Source organism: Cololabis saira, chromosome 11 (assembly GCF_033807715.1).
Source record: "Cololabis saira isolate AMF1-May2022 chromosome 11, fColSai1.1, whole genome shotgun sequence".
Classification (NCBI taxonomy): domain Eukaryota; kingdom Metazoa; phylum Chordata; class Actinopteri; order Beloniformes; family Belonidae; genus Cololabis; species Cololabis saira.
The window spans coordinates 3208294-3224416 of NC_084597.1; the positions used below are offsets into that span (position 1 = coordinate 3208294).

Below are 16123 nucleotides of genomic sequence, written 5' to 3' on the forward strand. Positions count from 1 at the left end.
CGTAGTTACGTTTGCACAAACGTCACACCATATCAGGAAGCCCAGAGCTAAAAGCTGTTATAATTTCCGCTGTAGCGCTGTTAATATGCCACTTTATTAAGTTTTAATATTTTTTCAGGTGTAAAAGTAACCGTTAAGATCCCCAACCTGGGCTCAGTTTATCCAAATAATGCCTGTTAAGAAATTTGCTCCGACGTTTTCGGGGATGAGAAGAGCTGCCTGCGATTTATGGTTCTGCGTTAAATCGACGCGTAACCTACGGCGTAGGCTCTGCGTTGGTGTAACGCGGAACCATAAATCAGCCTTTAGTTCCCTGACCAGGTCACCTAGTCTTCACACAGGAAGATTTAATTTAATTCTAAACAGGTACACCACAGTTCTTTACTCAGATTCCCCATCATTTCATTTCTTATGTTACAAGACAAATGAATCATGTTAACTGTAAAGAAATCACAACACTGAATTTTCACAAATGGCAACTTTATTGTTAAAAAAATAAGAACATAAGTTTGTAGCACAGCGAGTGCTACGGGGGCCGACCGACAGGACAGAGGACACAGGTTTCAGTGCAGAACTCTTTATTAACCAGAAACCACTCTCACACGTGCACAAGCACCTTCTCCCCAAGCAGACCAGCCTTATCAAGGCCGTCAGGGTGGAGAGGTTGATGGGACACAGCTGTGACCCATCACCTGAGTGATTGCTGCTCCTCCACCCTGCCACAAAGTTGTATATAAATAACATGTATGCACTATTGCTGGCTCAAGGAAGGACCGTGCGTCTTCTGAAGGTGTCATTGAACAGATTCAGGTGCTTGGAAGATCTGAAACCATCGACAGAAGAAAAATGTATTATGGTACCAATAGAGCTCTAGTGTTCCCTAACACTCCGTTAGAGAACACTGGAGCCACCGGGGGCCCGGGGCTCCTCAGGGGTCCGGTCCGTGAGCAGCTCCGGCAGCTCCGTATGCGGCCCCGGTGCTCCGGAGCTGAGCTAAATACTTAGCCCATGCAAAGGTCATACTTGTAGACAAATATAAATAACATAAAAAATTAACGTCACTTACCGCTGACTCGTGTGCAGTTGCCGGGTCCGTACTGTTGGTACTGATCCTTTTATGAGGGTAAATGTCGATGCAAAACCTCATTTTTACTCTCCGGAGACCTATGGAAATCAGCTCCTGTCGTTACGTAAGGACAGGAGCTGATTCTGAACGGCTTGTAGAAGTCACATGACACTGGAAGATTCAGCCGGGCAAGATTTATCTTCTCATTACAAGCAAAAGAAATCTTGTTCCACTGGCAGATTTTTCCACTTATTTTAAGTGAAAATTTACTTGAAACAGGTGAAAATTGTCAAATAACAAGTCATTTTTCTGGTAATGACACTTGTTTTAAGTGTAATGAGATTTGTTTGACAAAAAACGACATTTTAACTAGAAATAAGACAAATATTCTTGTTAATATTTTGAGTTTTTGCGTCGATGGAATTTTAATAGCTATCTGTGATTTTTTTTTTGTGTATTTTTTAACATATTGTCTGTTCAATCTGGTCCCGTAGGCCCCCCGGACGTGGAACAAGCCTGCGAGCTCAGCGTCCGCACCTGGAGCCCCAACGCCGGCATCGAGCAGGGCGTGGTGGGGCTGTCGGAGTGCCCCGTGCAGGGCTGCATGCTGCAGCTGGAGTTCCTGCACCCGCTGGTGCCCGACTCCCTGACGGTGTGGGTGACCTTCTTCAGCCCTGAGGAGACGGCGCCGCCCGCCATCCACAACATCCTGCTGCTGACCGTCAGCGGCAACAACATCTCGCTGGGGCCCAGCTACGTCTTCTGCGACACGCCGCTCACGCTGAAGCTGGACATGGAGGAGGAGGTGTACGGGGTGCAGTTCTACACCATGGAGCAGCACCTGGAGATCGACGCCACCCTGCTGGTGTCCAAGCCCGACTGCAGCCTCTGCAAGGCCTGCGAGCCGCTGCGCTACCGCCTGCTGCGGCAACCGGCGTTCAGCCACGCACCGCACGGACTGATGCTGAACACACCGGTCAGACGCTACACAGACAGGTGAGGAGGGAGGGATGGAGGGAGTGGTGGCAGCAGCACACAGCAGACATCCACGTAGGCAGGTGGAAGCAGCAACGGGATGACCGGGGATGGGGGGGGAGGGGGGGCCGGGAACACAGGCCAGCACACAGCTCCCGAGGCTCCGGCCTGCAAACATGCACAAAAGAGAGAAAAGGGGGGCCGGCACAAGAAACCACAGGAACAATGGACAAAAACGATAGTTATGAGATATTTATAATAAATAAAAATGGTAATGGAGAAGAGAGGCAGGGAAAAGGAGAGGAGAAGAAGGGTGAGAGGCACCGCCCAGCGGATCATGTCGGTGCCCCCCTGCAGCATAAGCCTATAGCAGCATATCTACCGCCAAGCTATATTTGAGACTAACTATTATAGTCTTGTTCTATAGCTGCAACTATGACTACTGACTCTAACACACTAGAGTTTACACTACCTAGAGATTTACCAACACCAGCTAGAGGTTTACTAAACACTAACTATAGGCTTTACTAAACAGAAAGGTTTGAAGTTTAGTTTTAAAGGTGGAGGTGGTGTCAGCCTCCTTAACCCAGATTGGAAGTTGGTTCCATAGTAGTGGTGCCTGATAGCAGAACGCCCGCCCTCCAAATCTACATTTAGATACTCTAGGAACTACGAGTAAACCTGCACTCTGAGAGCGGAGAGCTCTGCCAGGAACATAAGGCACTATCAGGTCTTGTAAATACTGCGGCGCTGAGCCGTTTTGGGCTTTATATGCAAGTAATAAAAGATGGAGGGATGGATGGATAATGGATGGATGAGGGAGGGATGGATGGATGGATGGATGGATGGATGAGGGAGGGATGGATGGATGATGGATGATGGATTGATGGATGATTGATGGATGATGGATTGATGGATGGATGGATGATGGATGGATGGATGGGTGATCAATGGATGGATGGATGGATGGATGATGGATGGATGGATGGATGGATGATGGATGAAGTTTCAGAATAAAAGTCATTCCAGTCTCAGTCAGAAGTCAGAACTGCTGAGTCGTGAGTTTCTCTTCCTGCTTCGGCGTGAGGTAATTACTTTCTAGACATGTCAGTAAAACGTGTTTATTTATCTGTGGAAAAACTATCCACAAAAATATGTTTACGTAATACCAGATATCCTTTTCAATGCCCCCCGGACCAGCCGGCCGCCGCCGCCGCCGCTCCTGCAGTTTCAAATCTGTTGCCCAACATTTGTTTCCTAAGTCACAGGTCAGTTGTTGCCCACATTTGTTTTTTCCCATGTCCCGAGCAGCAAGGGCAAACAGACGACTTGTTGAAGGTATTATCTGCACACTGCGGTGAGAATTTTACTGCTTTGCTTTCATGGAATGTGCTGACTGGTCTGAAACGGTGCTATACATGGCAGCGCTGCATGTCATACCATCTCGCTATCGTGCCTTTAACACGAGAGGGAAAGTGCCAGAGATAAAAGTGAAAAAGGCCGGCCGGGGTTTTGCTGAGCGTGTTATGCAAGACGGGAGTGATGACATCCAAGTTCCACAATGTTTGTCTGCAGCCAGAGCTGGTACAGGAGCCAACAATTGTACTCAAGTAAAAGTACTGTTACTTCAGAATAATATGACTCAGATAGAAGTAAAAAGTAGTCATTCAAATAATTACTTGAGTAAAAGTAAAAAAGAAAGTACTTGGTGGAAAAATCTACTCAAGTACTGAGTAACGTCTGATTTTTTTTTTTTTAACACAACCATTCAAACAGACAAAAGTACAAAATAATCATCTTCAGGCAAATTAAATCAATACAATAAATTAAAATTAATAAAAAATAAAAAATAGCTTAAATTAAAAGAAGCTTAAATTAAATTCAAGTACTTGGTAAAAAAACTACTCGAGTACCGAGTAACTGTTGAGTAACGTCTGATCTATTTTCAAACAGACAAAAGTACAAAATAATCATCTTCAGGCAAATTAAATCAATAAAATAATACTCACTCAGACAGAATTTCAAAAATGTAAAAAATAAAGTACTTGGTGAAAAAAACTACTCAAGTACTGAGTAACTGTTGAGTAACGTCTGATTTATTTTTTTTAATAGAACCATTCAAACAGACAAAAGTACAAAATAATCATCTTCAGGCAAATTAAATCAATACAATAAATTAAAATAAATAAAAAATAGCTTAAATTAAAAGAAGCTTAAATTAAATTCAAGTACTTGGTGAAAAAACTACTTGAGTACCGAGTAACTGTTGAGTAACGTCTGATCTATTTTCAAACAGACAAAAGTACAAAATAATCATGTTCAGGGAAATTAAATCAATAAAATAATACTCAGAGAGAATTTCAAAAGAGGTTGGTAAAAGATAATTTTATTTTAAAGCTAAAATCAAATTGGAATAATCTTCCTCTCTTTTTGCGTTCTATTACCTCTTTTCATTGTTTTAAGTTGTCATTATACTCTCATCATAAAACAAATTGCCTATGTTTTTAATTTATGTATGTATTTTTTGTCCTTTTTTCTATTTATTTTTTATTTTTTTTATTTTCTCTCTCTCTGTTATGTTATATTTCATTGTTTCGCTTATTCAAGTACTTGGTGAAAAAACTACTCAAGTACTGAGTAACTGTTGAGTAACGTCTGATTTATTTTTTTAACACAACCATTCAAACAGACAAAAGTACAAAATAATCATCTTCAGGCAAATTAAATCAATAAAATAAATTAGAATGAATAAAAAATAAAAAATAGCTTAAATTAAAATAATGTAAATTCAAGTACTTTAATAAATAATAAAATAAATAAAAAAATAAATTAAGCACAAGTAGCACAAAATCTCCAGCCTTTGTACTTTTCTTTTTTAACCAGCAGAACTAGAACAAACATGAACTCATAGAAACTCTGTGTGTGTTTGAGTCTGTGTAAATGTGACAAAACATGCAAAAACTAACATTTTTCCCAAAGAATCACCAGTGATGTCATGAGATTGACGCGTACGTGGATAAAAGGGATAAAAGAAAAGTAACAGCTCAACGTAGCCTAATGTAGCGGAGTAAGAGGAACAGTTTCTTCTTCACAAATCTACTCAAGTAAAAGTAAAAAGTATAGTGATTCAAAACTACTCCTAAAAGTACAACATTTCCCAAAACTTACTCGAGTAAATGTAAGGGAGTAAATGTAACTCCTGCAGCCGGGGATTCGTGCCGTTCAGGAGGTTTTGGCAGCGCCGGGGCGACTGTTGGTCTAGTCTAGGTAGCTTTACTGCTGCGGTGGATTTCACTAGCTGTGGTCGCATTCCAGTGGTGGTGGTCAGTGGCAAAAGATGTTTTTTTGGGGGGGGTTTGTTCTTTTTTTTTTATTCTCAATTAGACCATGTGGGATCTCGGTGTCAGATGGTCAGAGAAGCTCTTTTTTCTTTTTTTTTTCTTTTTTTTTTCTTTTTTTTAAACTTTATTTTTGTATTTTAGTTTTTACAGTAACACATATAACACAGATTTACACAGATGTACTCCTAGTGTATCTAGTGATGGGTTAGAAGCAGAGGACAAATTTCTGTATATTTCCATGTTCACTGACAAATAAAGAAATTATTATTATTATTATTATTATTATTATTATTAGGGCCCAAGCACTTACAGTGCGAATGCCCTATTGTATCTGTAGGAATTCTTTATTCTTTATCCTTCCGACAAAATGAGAGCCTTTTTTCCCCCTAAACGTGCTCCAAAAGTCACCAAATTTTGCACCAAGCCAGGCCTGACGAAAAATGTGATATTTAATGATTAATGGGCGTGGCCTAACGGCTCAACAGCGCCCCCTAGAAAACTTTGTCCCTCAAGCCCCACAATACGGTTTGACGTACATGCACGAAAATCGATACACACCTGTATCATGTCGCAACTTAAAGAAAAGTCTCTTGGCGCCATGGCCCAAACCCAACAGGAAGTCGGCCATTTTGAACATTTTGAATTAATCGTGTAATTTTGGCGCAATTTATGCCATTCCTTCGACAGTTAATACGGCCCGAACCGTAACGTGCACTCAGGTGTGTTATACATCAAAATGTGCGTCTCCATCCTGCGACGATGGGCATTAATTTTCTCAGTCAAAAGCGTTACCGTGGCGACGCTAGACGCCAAAAAGCGCCCCCCCTTCATCAGATTGGTCCATATTTGATAGTTCTTACTTTCTGCATTAACTTTTGATTGGATTGACATAGAGTCATGGGCATTGTCATCGGACTCAGTTTTGAGTCCTTCACCTTAATTGGTGCAAATTAGCCCCCCCCCCCCCCCCCCCCCCCCCCCCCCCCTTCATCTGATTGGTCCATATTTGCTACTTTCTGTCATAACTTTTGAATGGTTTGACATAAAGACTCGTCGGTGGTCTCGTCGGACTTAGTTTTTCTTAACATTAACATTTAACATTTCTTAACTTAACATTTTTCCCAAAGAATCACTCAGTGATGTCATGAGATTGACACGTACGCGGATGAAAGGGATAAAAGAAAAGTAACAGCTCAACGTAGCCTAATTAGACCCTCCAGGAATCCGCGATTCCGTGATCGCGGAATTTTTCGCGGATTTCACGGCTGTCCGTGGATTTACAGACCTTCCGTGGATTTCAATGTCTGGTGCAGAAAAATCACTTTTACTGGGGTTAATATTGCATATGTCCGCGCTGAATATGCGAATTATGCGGGGCTCGCTTGATTTCACCGCATCATCGCCGACATTTTCCCATAAAGTTTGGAAAAAGGGGGGAGTGTTGTCAGTGACATGTCGGGACCCGCCCGGGGACCTCCGCGCCCCTCGCAGAAACCGCCACCCCCCAAACAGCAGCTCTCACCCGCGGGGGTGAGAGGAAAAAGAGAGCCTGCTTGCGCGGGGGGCGCGGCTGCCGGGGGACTCAGGTCTCCGCGCTGACCGCGCACCACTGCGCCTGCGAGGGCCGGCGGAGGCGGAGCTCCCATCCACTTGGGGGATAGTGGCGGCGGACGCGTGGGGTGACGGAGCTGTCTCGTCCCCCTCGTCGCGCCGGTGCGCCCGGCAATCACCCGAGCACCGAGCCACGGGCTGGAGGGAGAGAGGCGGCCGGCCCCCGGGCCGCCCCCGCCCCTCTCCTCTCCACCCGCGCTCTGCTTTTTTTTTTCTCCTTCGACCTCAGATCAGACGACCCGCTGAATTTAAGAGGGAAGAGCTCAGCGCCGAATCCGCAACTTCCTGCATATTTCGCATATTCCGCAACTTCCAGCATATTCCGCAATTTCACCGCATAAAAGCACATAAAAAACCTGCACATTTAATCGCATAATATATGATTTTAGCCCGCAGAATCAATGATTTTAGCCCGCAAAATCAAGGATTTTAGCCCGCGGAATCAAGGATTTTAGTCCGCGGAATCAAGGATTTTAGTCCGCGGAATCAAGGATTTTAGTCCGCGGAATCAAGGATTTTTGCCCGCGTTTTTCTGGAGGGTCTACCTAATGTAGCGGAGTAAGAGGAACAGTTTCTTCTTCACAAATCTACTCAAGTAAAAGTAAAAAGTATAGTGATTCAAAACTACTCCTAAAAGTACAACATTTCCCAAAACTTACTCAAGTAAATGTAACGGAGTAAATGGAACTCGTTACTACCACCCAGCTCTGGTTTTGGCTGTAGTTTTATATCAATTTAAGTTGTTAAGAAGTTTGACTATTTTTAAGGAGATGAACGTGCGTCTGTAAAAGGCAGACATGTGTGTTTAGCTCTGATTTCAGACCTGCTGGACCTGCTTTGAGGCTTTTTGTGGTGGTTTTGAGGTTTTCAGGTGGTGGAAGTAACTTTCTTTTGATGAGTGATTGATCGCTATTTGTGTCTCGGATTTGTTTATTTCAGTTTTAAGTTTTTTTATTTAATATTTTTTCATTTCAGGCTGATTTTTTTTTTTTTTTTTGACTCATACAGTCAAACTACTTTATCTAGGGGGTGGTAGTCTTGGGAGCAAGCCCATGAGCAAGGCCTTAACTCTAATTGCTCCCTGTGTGTTTGTTCTCTCAGATGTAAGTCGCTTTGGATAAAAGCGTCTGCTAAATGACAGTATTATTATTATTATCTACTGTATACAGTACTGGGGTTGAGGGGGGGTGAGGAGGGAATGGCATCCCCCCTGAAATAAAAACGGTCCAAATCATCCCCCCCTGAAATAAAAACGGTCCAAATCATCCCCCCTGTAAAACTGCCATCCCCCCTTTCCATCCCTTATGTCATTTCATCAATGAATGTGGTTTTACTGCTATTTCAACATTTAGAGTCATCACCGGAAAATAACACCAGAAAAATAACTTATTTGACAATTTTCACCTGTTTCAAGTAAATTTTCACTTGAAATAAGTAGAAAAATCTGCCGGTGGAACAAGATTTATCTTCTTATTACAAGCAAAAAAATCTTGTTCCACTGGCAGATTTTCCTACTTATTTCAAGTGATAATTTACTTGAAACAGGTGAAAATTGTCAAATAACAAGTTATTTTTCTGGTAATGACTCTTGTTTTAAGTGTAATGAGATTTGTTTGACTAAAAATGAGACATTGTAACTAGAAATAAGACAAATATTCCCGGTAAGATTTTGAGTTTTTGCAGTTTGGGGGTTGGATAAGTTGCAGACCAGACAATATTGCAGTAATTCATACATGGAAATAGGAAACTATAATACAAAGTCAAGTGAGCAGAGCGATGGATCAGGGGACAAACCTTTTTCAGTATGCCAAGCATTTTCATTGACCTTTTTCAAACTTGATTAATATGAATATTCCAATTTAGACCTTCATCCAAAACAACACTCAGAAAAAAATAAATCTTGTTCCACTGGCAGATTTTTCTATTTATTTCAAGTGAAAATCTACTTGAAACAGGCTAAAATGGTTGTGATGTGTCTTGTTTTAAGTGTAATGAGATTTTTTTTTACTAAAATTAAACATTTTAACTAGAAATAAGACACATATTCTTGAGTTTTTGCAGTGTGTGGGGGTTGATCTCCAGATCTCCAGGGCTCTTTCTCTGGTTGACCACACAGACAGTTATGGGGAGCCTGGCTGGAGTGAAAGGGGGATGGATGAAATATTTTTTTATATATATATATATATATATATATATATATATATATATATATATATATATATATATATATATATATATATGTACAGTTTTAACTAAAAATCAAGGACCAAAATGTGTAGACTGAAGCCTAAGCACTGCAAAAACTCAAAATCCTACCGGGAATATTTGTCTTATTTCTAGTTAAAATGTCTCATTTTTATTCAAAAACTCTCATTACACTTAAAACAAGAGTCATTACCAGAAAAATAACTTGTTATTTGACCATTTTCACCTGTTTCAAGTCAATTTTCACTTGAAATAAGTAAGAAAAAATCTGCCAATAGAACAAGATGTTTTTGCTTGTAATGAGAAGATAAATCTTGTTCCACTGGCAGATTTTTCTACTTATTTCAAGTGAAAATCTACTTGAAACAGGTGAAAATGGTTGTGATGTGTCTCGTTTTAAGTGTAATGAGATTTTTTCGACTAAAATTAAACATTTTAACTAGAAATAAGAGAAATATTCTTGAGTTTATGTACAGTTTTAACTAAAAACCAAGGACCAAAATGTGTAGACTGAAGCCTAAGCACTGCAAACACTCAAAATCTTACCACGAATATTTGTCTTATTTCTAGTTAAAATGTCTCATTTTTATTCAATAACTCTCATTACACTTAAAACAAGAGTCATAACCAGAAAAATAACTTGTTATTTGACAATTTTCACCTGTTTCAAGTAGATTTTCACTTGAAATAAGTAGAAAAAATATCTGCCATCTCTTTTTCTCTTTTCTTCCTCTTTTTTTCCTCTTTTATTCTCTTTTTTCCATCTTTTTTTCTCTTTTTTTCCTCTTTTTTCCACTTTTTCTCTTTTTCATCTTTTTTTTTCCTCTTTCTTCCTCTTTTTTTGATATTTTTTCCTCTTTTTTCCTCTTTTTTTATGCATGTTCGGAGTAAAATCTTCAAATCAAATCAAATAGATAGAGAATATTTGTCTTATTTCTAGTTAAAATGTCTCATTTTTATTCAAAAAATCTCATTACACTAAAAACAAGAGTCATTTCCAGAAAAATAACTTGTTATTTGACAATTTTCACCTGTTTCCAGTCAATTTTCACTTGAAATAAGTAGAAAAATCTGCCAATAGAACAAGATTTTTTTGCTTGTAATAAGAAGATAAATCTTGTCCCACTGGCAGATTTTTCTACTTATTTCAAGTGAAAATCTACTTGAAACAGGTGAAAATGGTTGTGATGTGTCTTGTTTTAAGTGTAATGAGATTTTTTTGACTAAAATTAAACATTTTAATTAGAAATAAGACAAATATTCTTGAGTTTTTGCAGTGTGGGGGGGTTGATCTCCAGATCTCCACGGCTGTTTCTCTGGTTGACCACACAGACAGTTATGGGGGAGCCCGGCTGGAGGGAAAGGGGGATGGGGGTGACTGACCCCTGGCTGTCTGGCCCCTGGCCTCCGGGCTAAGCCGGGGCAAACAACAAGAGGAACGGCTGACATGTTGGCTCCTTTGGTTCCAGGCAGGAGCGGCGGTTTGTTTGGAGTGGCTAACGGCCGGGGGGTCAGGGTGACAGAGTAAATTATGGTGCAGAATAAGAAGGGCAAAGAAGAGACGCCGGGTGGGAGGTTTCTATCAGTCGGGGGTAAATTATAACCGGGCCTGGGAAGCTGGTTGGGGGGTTGGTGAAGGAGATATTAACGCGTGAAGGAAAGACCTCCCAAGCAAAGGAGGACATCACTTCTGAGACGGGCATCCTGTCCTTTAGGCCAGTGGTTCCCAACCTTTTTTCCTTGTGTCTAAGACCAGCCGGGCCCCCCGACCCGTACGTACTAGCACCAAAATAGTCTTTAATTGAAAAAAATGAACATTAATTATGTTTTTTTGGTACATTTCTCTTTGGTTTACTCTGTATTAGGTAGGGATGGGCGGTATGGACTGAAAAATGTATCACGATAATTTCTGGCATTTATCCCGAAAACGATAAAAATGACGATAAAAAAATACCAATTCAACTCCACCTTTTTAACTATAAATCTATCACCACATTCAGTCTTTGGAGCCAAAACACTGCTCTAAAAGATACTAAATATTACTAAACGTGATCAATGGGAATCTTCTTTCTTTCTTTCTTTCTTTCTTTCTTTCTTTCTTTCTTCTTTCTTTCTTTCTTTCTTTCTTTCTTTCTTTCTTTCTTTCTTTCTTTCTTTCTTTCTTTCTTTCTTTCTTTCTTTCTTTCTTTCTTTCTTCTTTCTTTCTTTCTTTCTTTCTTCTTTCTTTCTTTCTTGCTCATTTCCTCAATTTATCATTTTTATGATGACAAATTCTTACCGTTTGGAATTTTTTTGACGGTTTATCGTGAACGGTAAAATATCACCCATTCCTACTCTATATACATATGACTTTGTTTTTCTCCAATGTCAACAATGTGTAAAATACGCACAAAAGAAAATAAAAGGACATACAAATATTTCTGAAAAATGTCTCTTTTAATATGAGACCAACATTTTTTTTAACATTTTTTCTTTAACAACCTGTCGGAGTAGATTAAATGTTGAGTAATGATATAATAATAAGGAATGGAATCATTTCCTCTGTTTGTCTCCAATGCATAAAAAACACAAAAAATATTCAGACATTCATAAATTATTCCTAACAATGTCTTATGAATGACTCATTTGCAAATATAATTTTTACAACTGCATAATTTCAAAGCAGACAAAGTTTCGCGCCCCCCAGAGATCTCTGCCCGGACCCCAGGGGGGGAGGACCCCAGGTTGAGAGACACTGCTTTAGGCATCCTCCCTTCTCTTAAAAGAGATTCTGCCGGATTATTTCCCTGTTTTTCATTTTACTTATTTATTTAGCACAATTTATTTATTTATTTTTTATTTTTCATGTCTTTTTATTTCACAAAAGAAAAGCAATCAGATACATCCTTAATGACGGTAGGTCTTACAATTTTCTTTTGTGCACGCATGCCTACTCCTGCCTACCCGCCCTCCTCCCAAAAAAAAAGCACAAAAACATACACAAAAAATAAATGGATAAAAAAATAAAAATAAATAAACTGGGGGAAAAAAAGTAACAGTAGGGGCATCAAAACTCAAATACCTACAGATACATAAGATACATAAAGTAAATGACAGCAATAAAACAATGAAGATTTAATTTATTCTTTATTTCATTCAAAAAAATAAAACAATTCAATACAAATACACTACACTGAAATAAGAATTTTATGGTTGACAGTATCAAATACTTTGCTCAAATCAAGAAAAACATTTTTTTTTTCCATCCAGAGCTGAAGAAATGGTATTGACAAGTTGCAGCAATGCATGCTCAGTGGAACATTTCCTGCGAAAGCCATATTGATGGTTATACAGAATGTTTTTAATAGCTAAGTGCTCGGAGATTGTTACATATACCAATTTTTCCAATATCTTTGAGAAACAGGGTAATATAGATATTGGACAATAGTTGTCAAAGTCCTTTTATGTTACCAGATTTAAATATTGATATGACTTTGGCAATTTTAAGTTCGTTTTTGTCACATCCTGTTAGAGAACCCGGTAAAGTTGACAGTACATTTTCTGCGGAGGTGATTTTTTTTATTTATTTAGCCTTTATTTAACCAGGTTAGTCCCATTGAGATTGGGGCTCTCTTTTTCCAACGGAGACCTGGCCAAGATAGCAGCAACATAGTTACAGAATTAAAAGATAAAGGCAAGGCAAGTTTATTTGTATAGAACAATTCAACGCAAGGTAATTCAAAGTGCTTTACATCAACATTAAAAGCAGCAAGACACAATTAAACAGTAAATAACAAATAAAATTAAAGCTGAAAACAGCGATGAACGGGCCCTCGCGCGTGCAGTTTTCACCAATTAAGGTCAAGGACTCAAAACGAAGTCCGATGACGCCACCCATGACTCTTTATATCAAACCATTAAAAATATATGGCAGAAAATAGGAACTATCAAATATCGACCAATCAGAAGAAGGGGCGGGGCTAATTTGCACCAATTATGGTCAAGGACTCAAAATTGAGTCCGATGACACCACCCACAACTCTCTATATCAAACCAACAAGCGTCCAAAATAAAATGGACATTTTTTTTAAATTGAAAGTTAAATATCGCAAAAACCGTAATAATTAGCATGATGAGGTTGTACGGTCCTTTAGTGCCAATCGGGCCGAGCGTTTGTAAATTTGAACGATGTCTCTACGATAAAGTTCGGCCGAGCAATAAAAGTCTGAATTTTCGCCTTTTCTTTTTTGCATTTTGGCATCTAGCGTTGCCACGGTAACACTTTTGACTGAGAAAAGTAATGACCAGCGAGGCACGATGGAGACGCATCCAACGATCTATGCCATGCATGGGTGCACATTGTGGTTCAGGCCGCATTAACAGACGAAAAAAGTGTGCGGAATAATAATAATAAATAAAAATGGCCGACTTCCTGTCCGGTTTGGGCCATGGCGCAAGAGACTTTTCTTTAAGTTGCGACATGATACAGGTGTGTACCGATTTTCGTTCATGTACGTCAAACCGTATTGTGGGGCTTGAGGCACAAAGTTTCTAGGGGGCGCTGTTGAGCCATTAGGCCACGGCCATTAATGCAAATCATTAAATATTACATTTTTGGTGCAAAATTTGGTGACTTTTGGGGAACGTTTAGGGGGGAAAAAAGGCCCTCATTTCGTCGGAAAAATAAAAACGGGAAGAACGAGAAAAATTCCTACAGATACAATAGGGCCTTTGCGCTGTCAGTGCTCGGGCCCTGATAATAAGAAAATAGGTAAAATAATAAAGTAAGTAAGGACCAGGACCAGGTAAAACATGGTTTACTCCTCTCGCATAAATGTGATCAGCCTGTTTGGCTTCGCATTTTCTTCCATGTATCTTCTATTTTTAAACCGGGTAGAAGGATAGATTAACGATAGTTCAAAAGTACCGTTCCTCCTGTTTTATGATATCCAAGTCATATAAAATATGCTTTCTTTCTTCCTTCCTTCGCTGCAGCCGAGCAGACAAACAACAAACAGCACGCCGCAGGACCTTTTCACTTTATAAAAAGAAAGCACTTCTCGTAATAAATGATCTCCTGCTTCTTTTTTTTTCTCTCTTTGGTAAAAAAAGGATCAGTTATATTTCCAAATAAGTACCAGTGTGTGTTTGTGGACACACTGCAGGTACTGTAGGAAAATTAATTCAAACGCACAACATCTGCCAGACTGATAAGATGAGCATGACTTTATTTGTAGAGCTTGCAGGCTCAGTGTAAAAATGTTCCTCCTGATATTTATCTGTTTTTCTCATCTGGGATCTTTCAGGCAAGAACAACAAGGAGAAACAAACTGGAAACACATCCATATGCATAAGCCCCGTGCAAAGATGAGCACGGAAACACACCGATGCTCCTCTTGCTCTCGGTAGCAGGCGCATTCTTTCACAAATGCTTCTCCGTGTTATCGCTCTGTACTATCAAAACACCTTTGAAAGGCGTATTACAGCGCCTTGTGCCCGACTTAAAGAGAGCGGAGATAAAACCTCCATTCCCACCGGGGCCGTTAGAAGAATGTCTGGATGAACAAAGTGGGACCACAAATGAAGTCTTGTCACATGACAATGTGACAGGGAGGAGAAAAAACCCTCTGTAGATCAGTTAAATATATATTCAGTCACTTCTGAATGGGTGCGGTTAACGATGGATGGATCCAATATCTCAAACAATAATAGCACATCATTTGAGACTTTTTACATTATGTTTTAAGATGAGATTTAAAAACAGCCAGGCGTCTGTGCAGAACCAGTTCAGTTCAATTATATTCTATTCCATAATATTTCTTGGATGGATGGATAAATGGATGGATGATGGATGGATGGATGGATGGATGGATGATGCTTGGATAAATGGATGGATGGATGATTGATGGATGGATGATTGATGGATGGATGGTTGGATGGATGGATGATGGATGGATGGATGATGGATGGATGAATGATGGATGGATGGATGAATGGATGGATGATGGATGGATGGATGATTGATGGATGGATGAATGATTGATGGATGGATGAATGGAAGGATAAATGGATGGATGGATGATGGATGGATGGATGGATGATTGATGGAAGGATGGATGGATAAATGGATGGATGATGGATGGATGGAAGGATAAATGGATGGATGGATAAATGGATGGATGATGGATGGATGGATGGATGGATGGATTGATGGATGGATGAATGGAGGGATAAATGGATGGATGATGGATGGATGGATAAATTGATGGATGTATGGATGGATGATGTATGGATGGATGGATGATGGATGGAAGGATGGATGGATGGATGGATGGATGGATGGGTGATAAATGGATGGATGATGGATGGAAGGATGGATGGATGATTGATGGATGGATGGATAAATGGATGGATGATAAATTGATGGATGGATGATTGATGGATGGATGGATGATAAATGGATGATGGATGGGTGGATGGGTCGATGGATAAATGGATGGATGATGGTTGGATAAATGGATGGATGGATGGATGATTGATGGATGGATGGATGGTTGGATGGATGGATGATGGATGGATGGATGGATGGATGATGGATGGATGAATGAATGATTGATGGATGGATAAATGGATGGATGATGGATAAATGGATGGATGATGAACAAAGTGGGACCACAAATGAAGTCTTGTCACATGACAATGTGACAGGGAGGAGAAAAAACCCTCTGTAGATCAGTTAAATATATATTCTGTAGATCAGTTAAATATATATTCTGTAGATCAGTTAAATATTCAGTCACTTCTGAACGGGTGCGGTTAACGATGGATGGATCCATTGCATATCTCAAACAATAATAGCACATCATTTGAGACTTTTTACTTTATGCTGGTCGTAAAACCTTTCATAGATTTAATACACATTTATTACTCTGATTAAAACGTGTTG

General features: G+C 39.7%; 1 protein-coding gene across 1 annotated transcript in view; it reads left to right on the top strand.

Moving 5' to 3' along the window:
* Nucleotides 1–16123, top strand: part of pappaa (pregnancy-associated plasma protein A, pappalysin 1a) — a 272874-nt gene that overhangs the window by 88682 nt on the left and 168069 nt on the right. The window contains exon 7 of the mRNA XM_061733629.1: nucleotides 1561–2062. Within this exon, the coding sequence (XP_061589613.1) occupies nucleotides 1561–2062 (502 nt within the window). The remainder of the gene's footprint in view (nucleotides 1–1560; nucleotides 2063–16123) is intronic.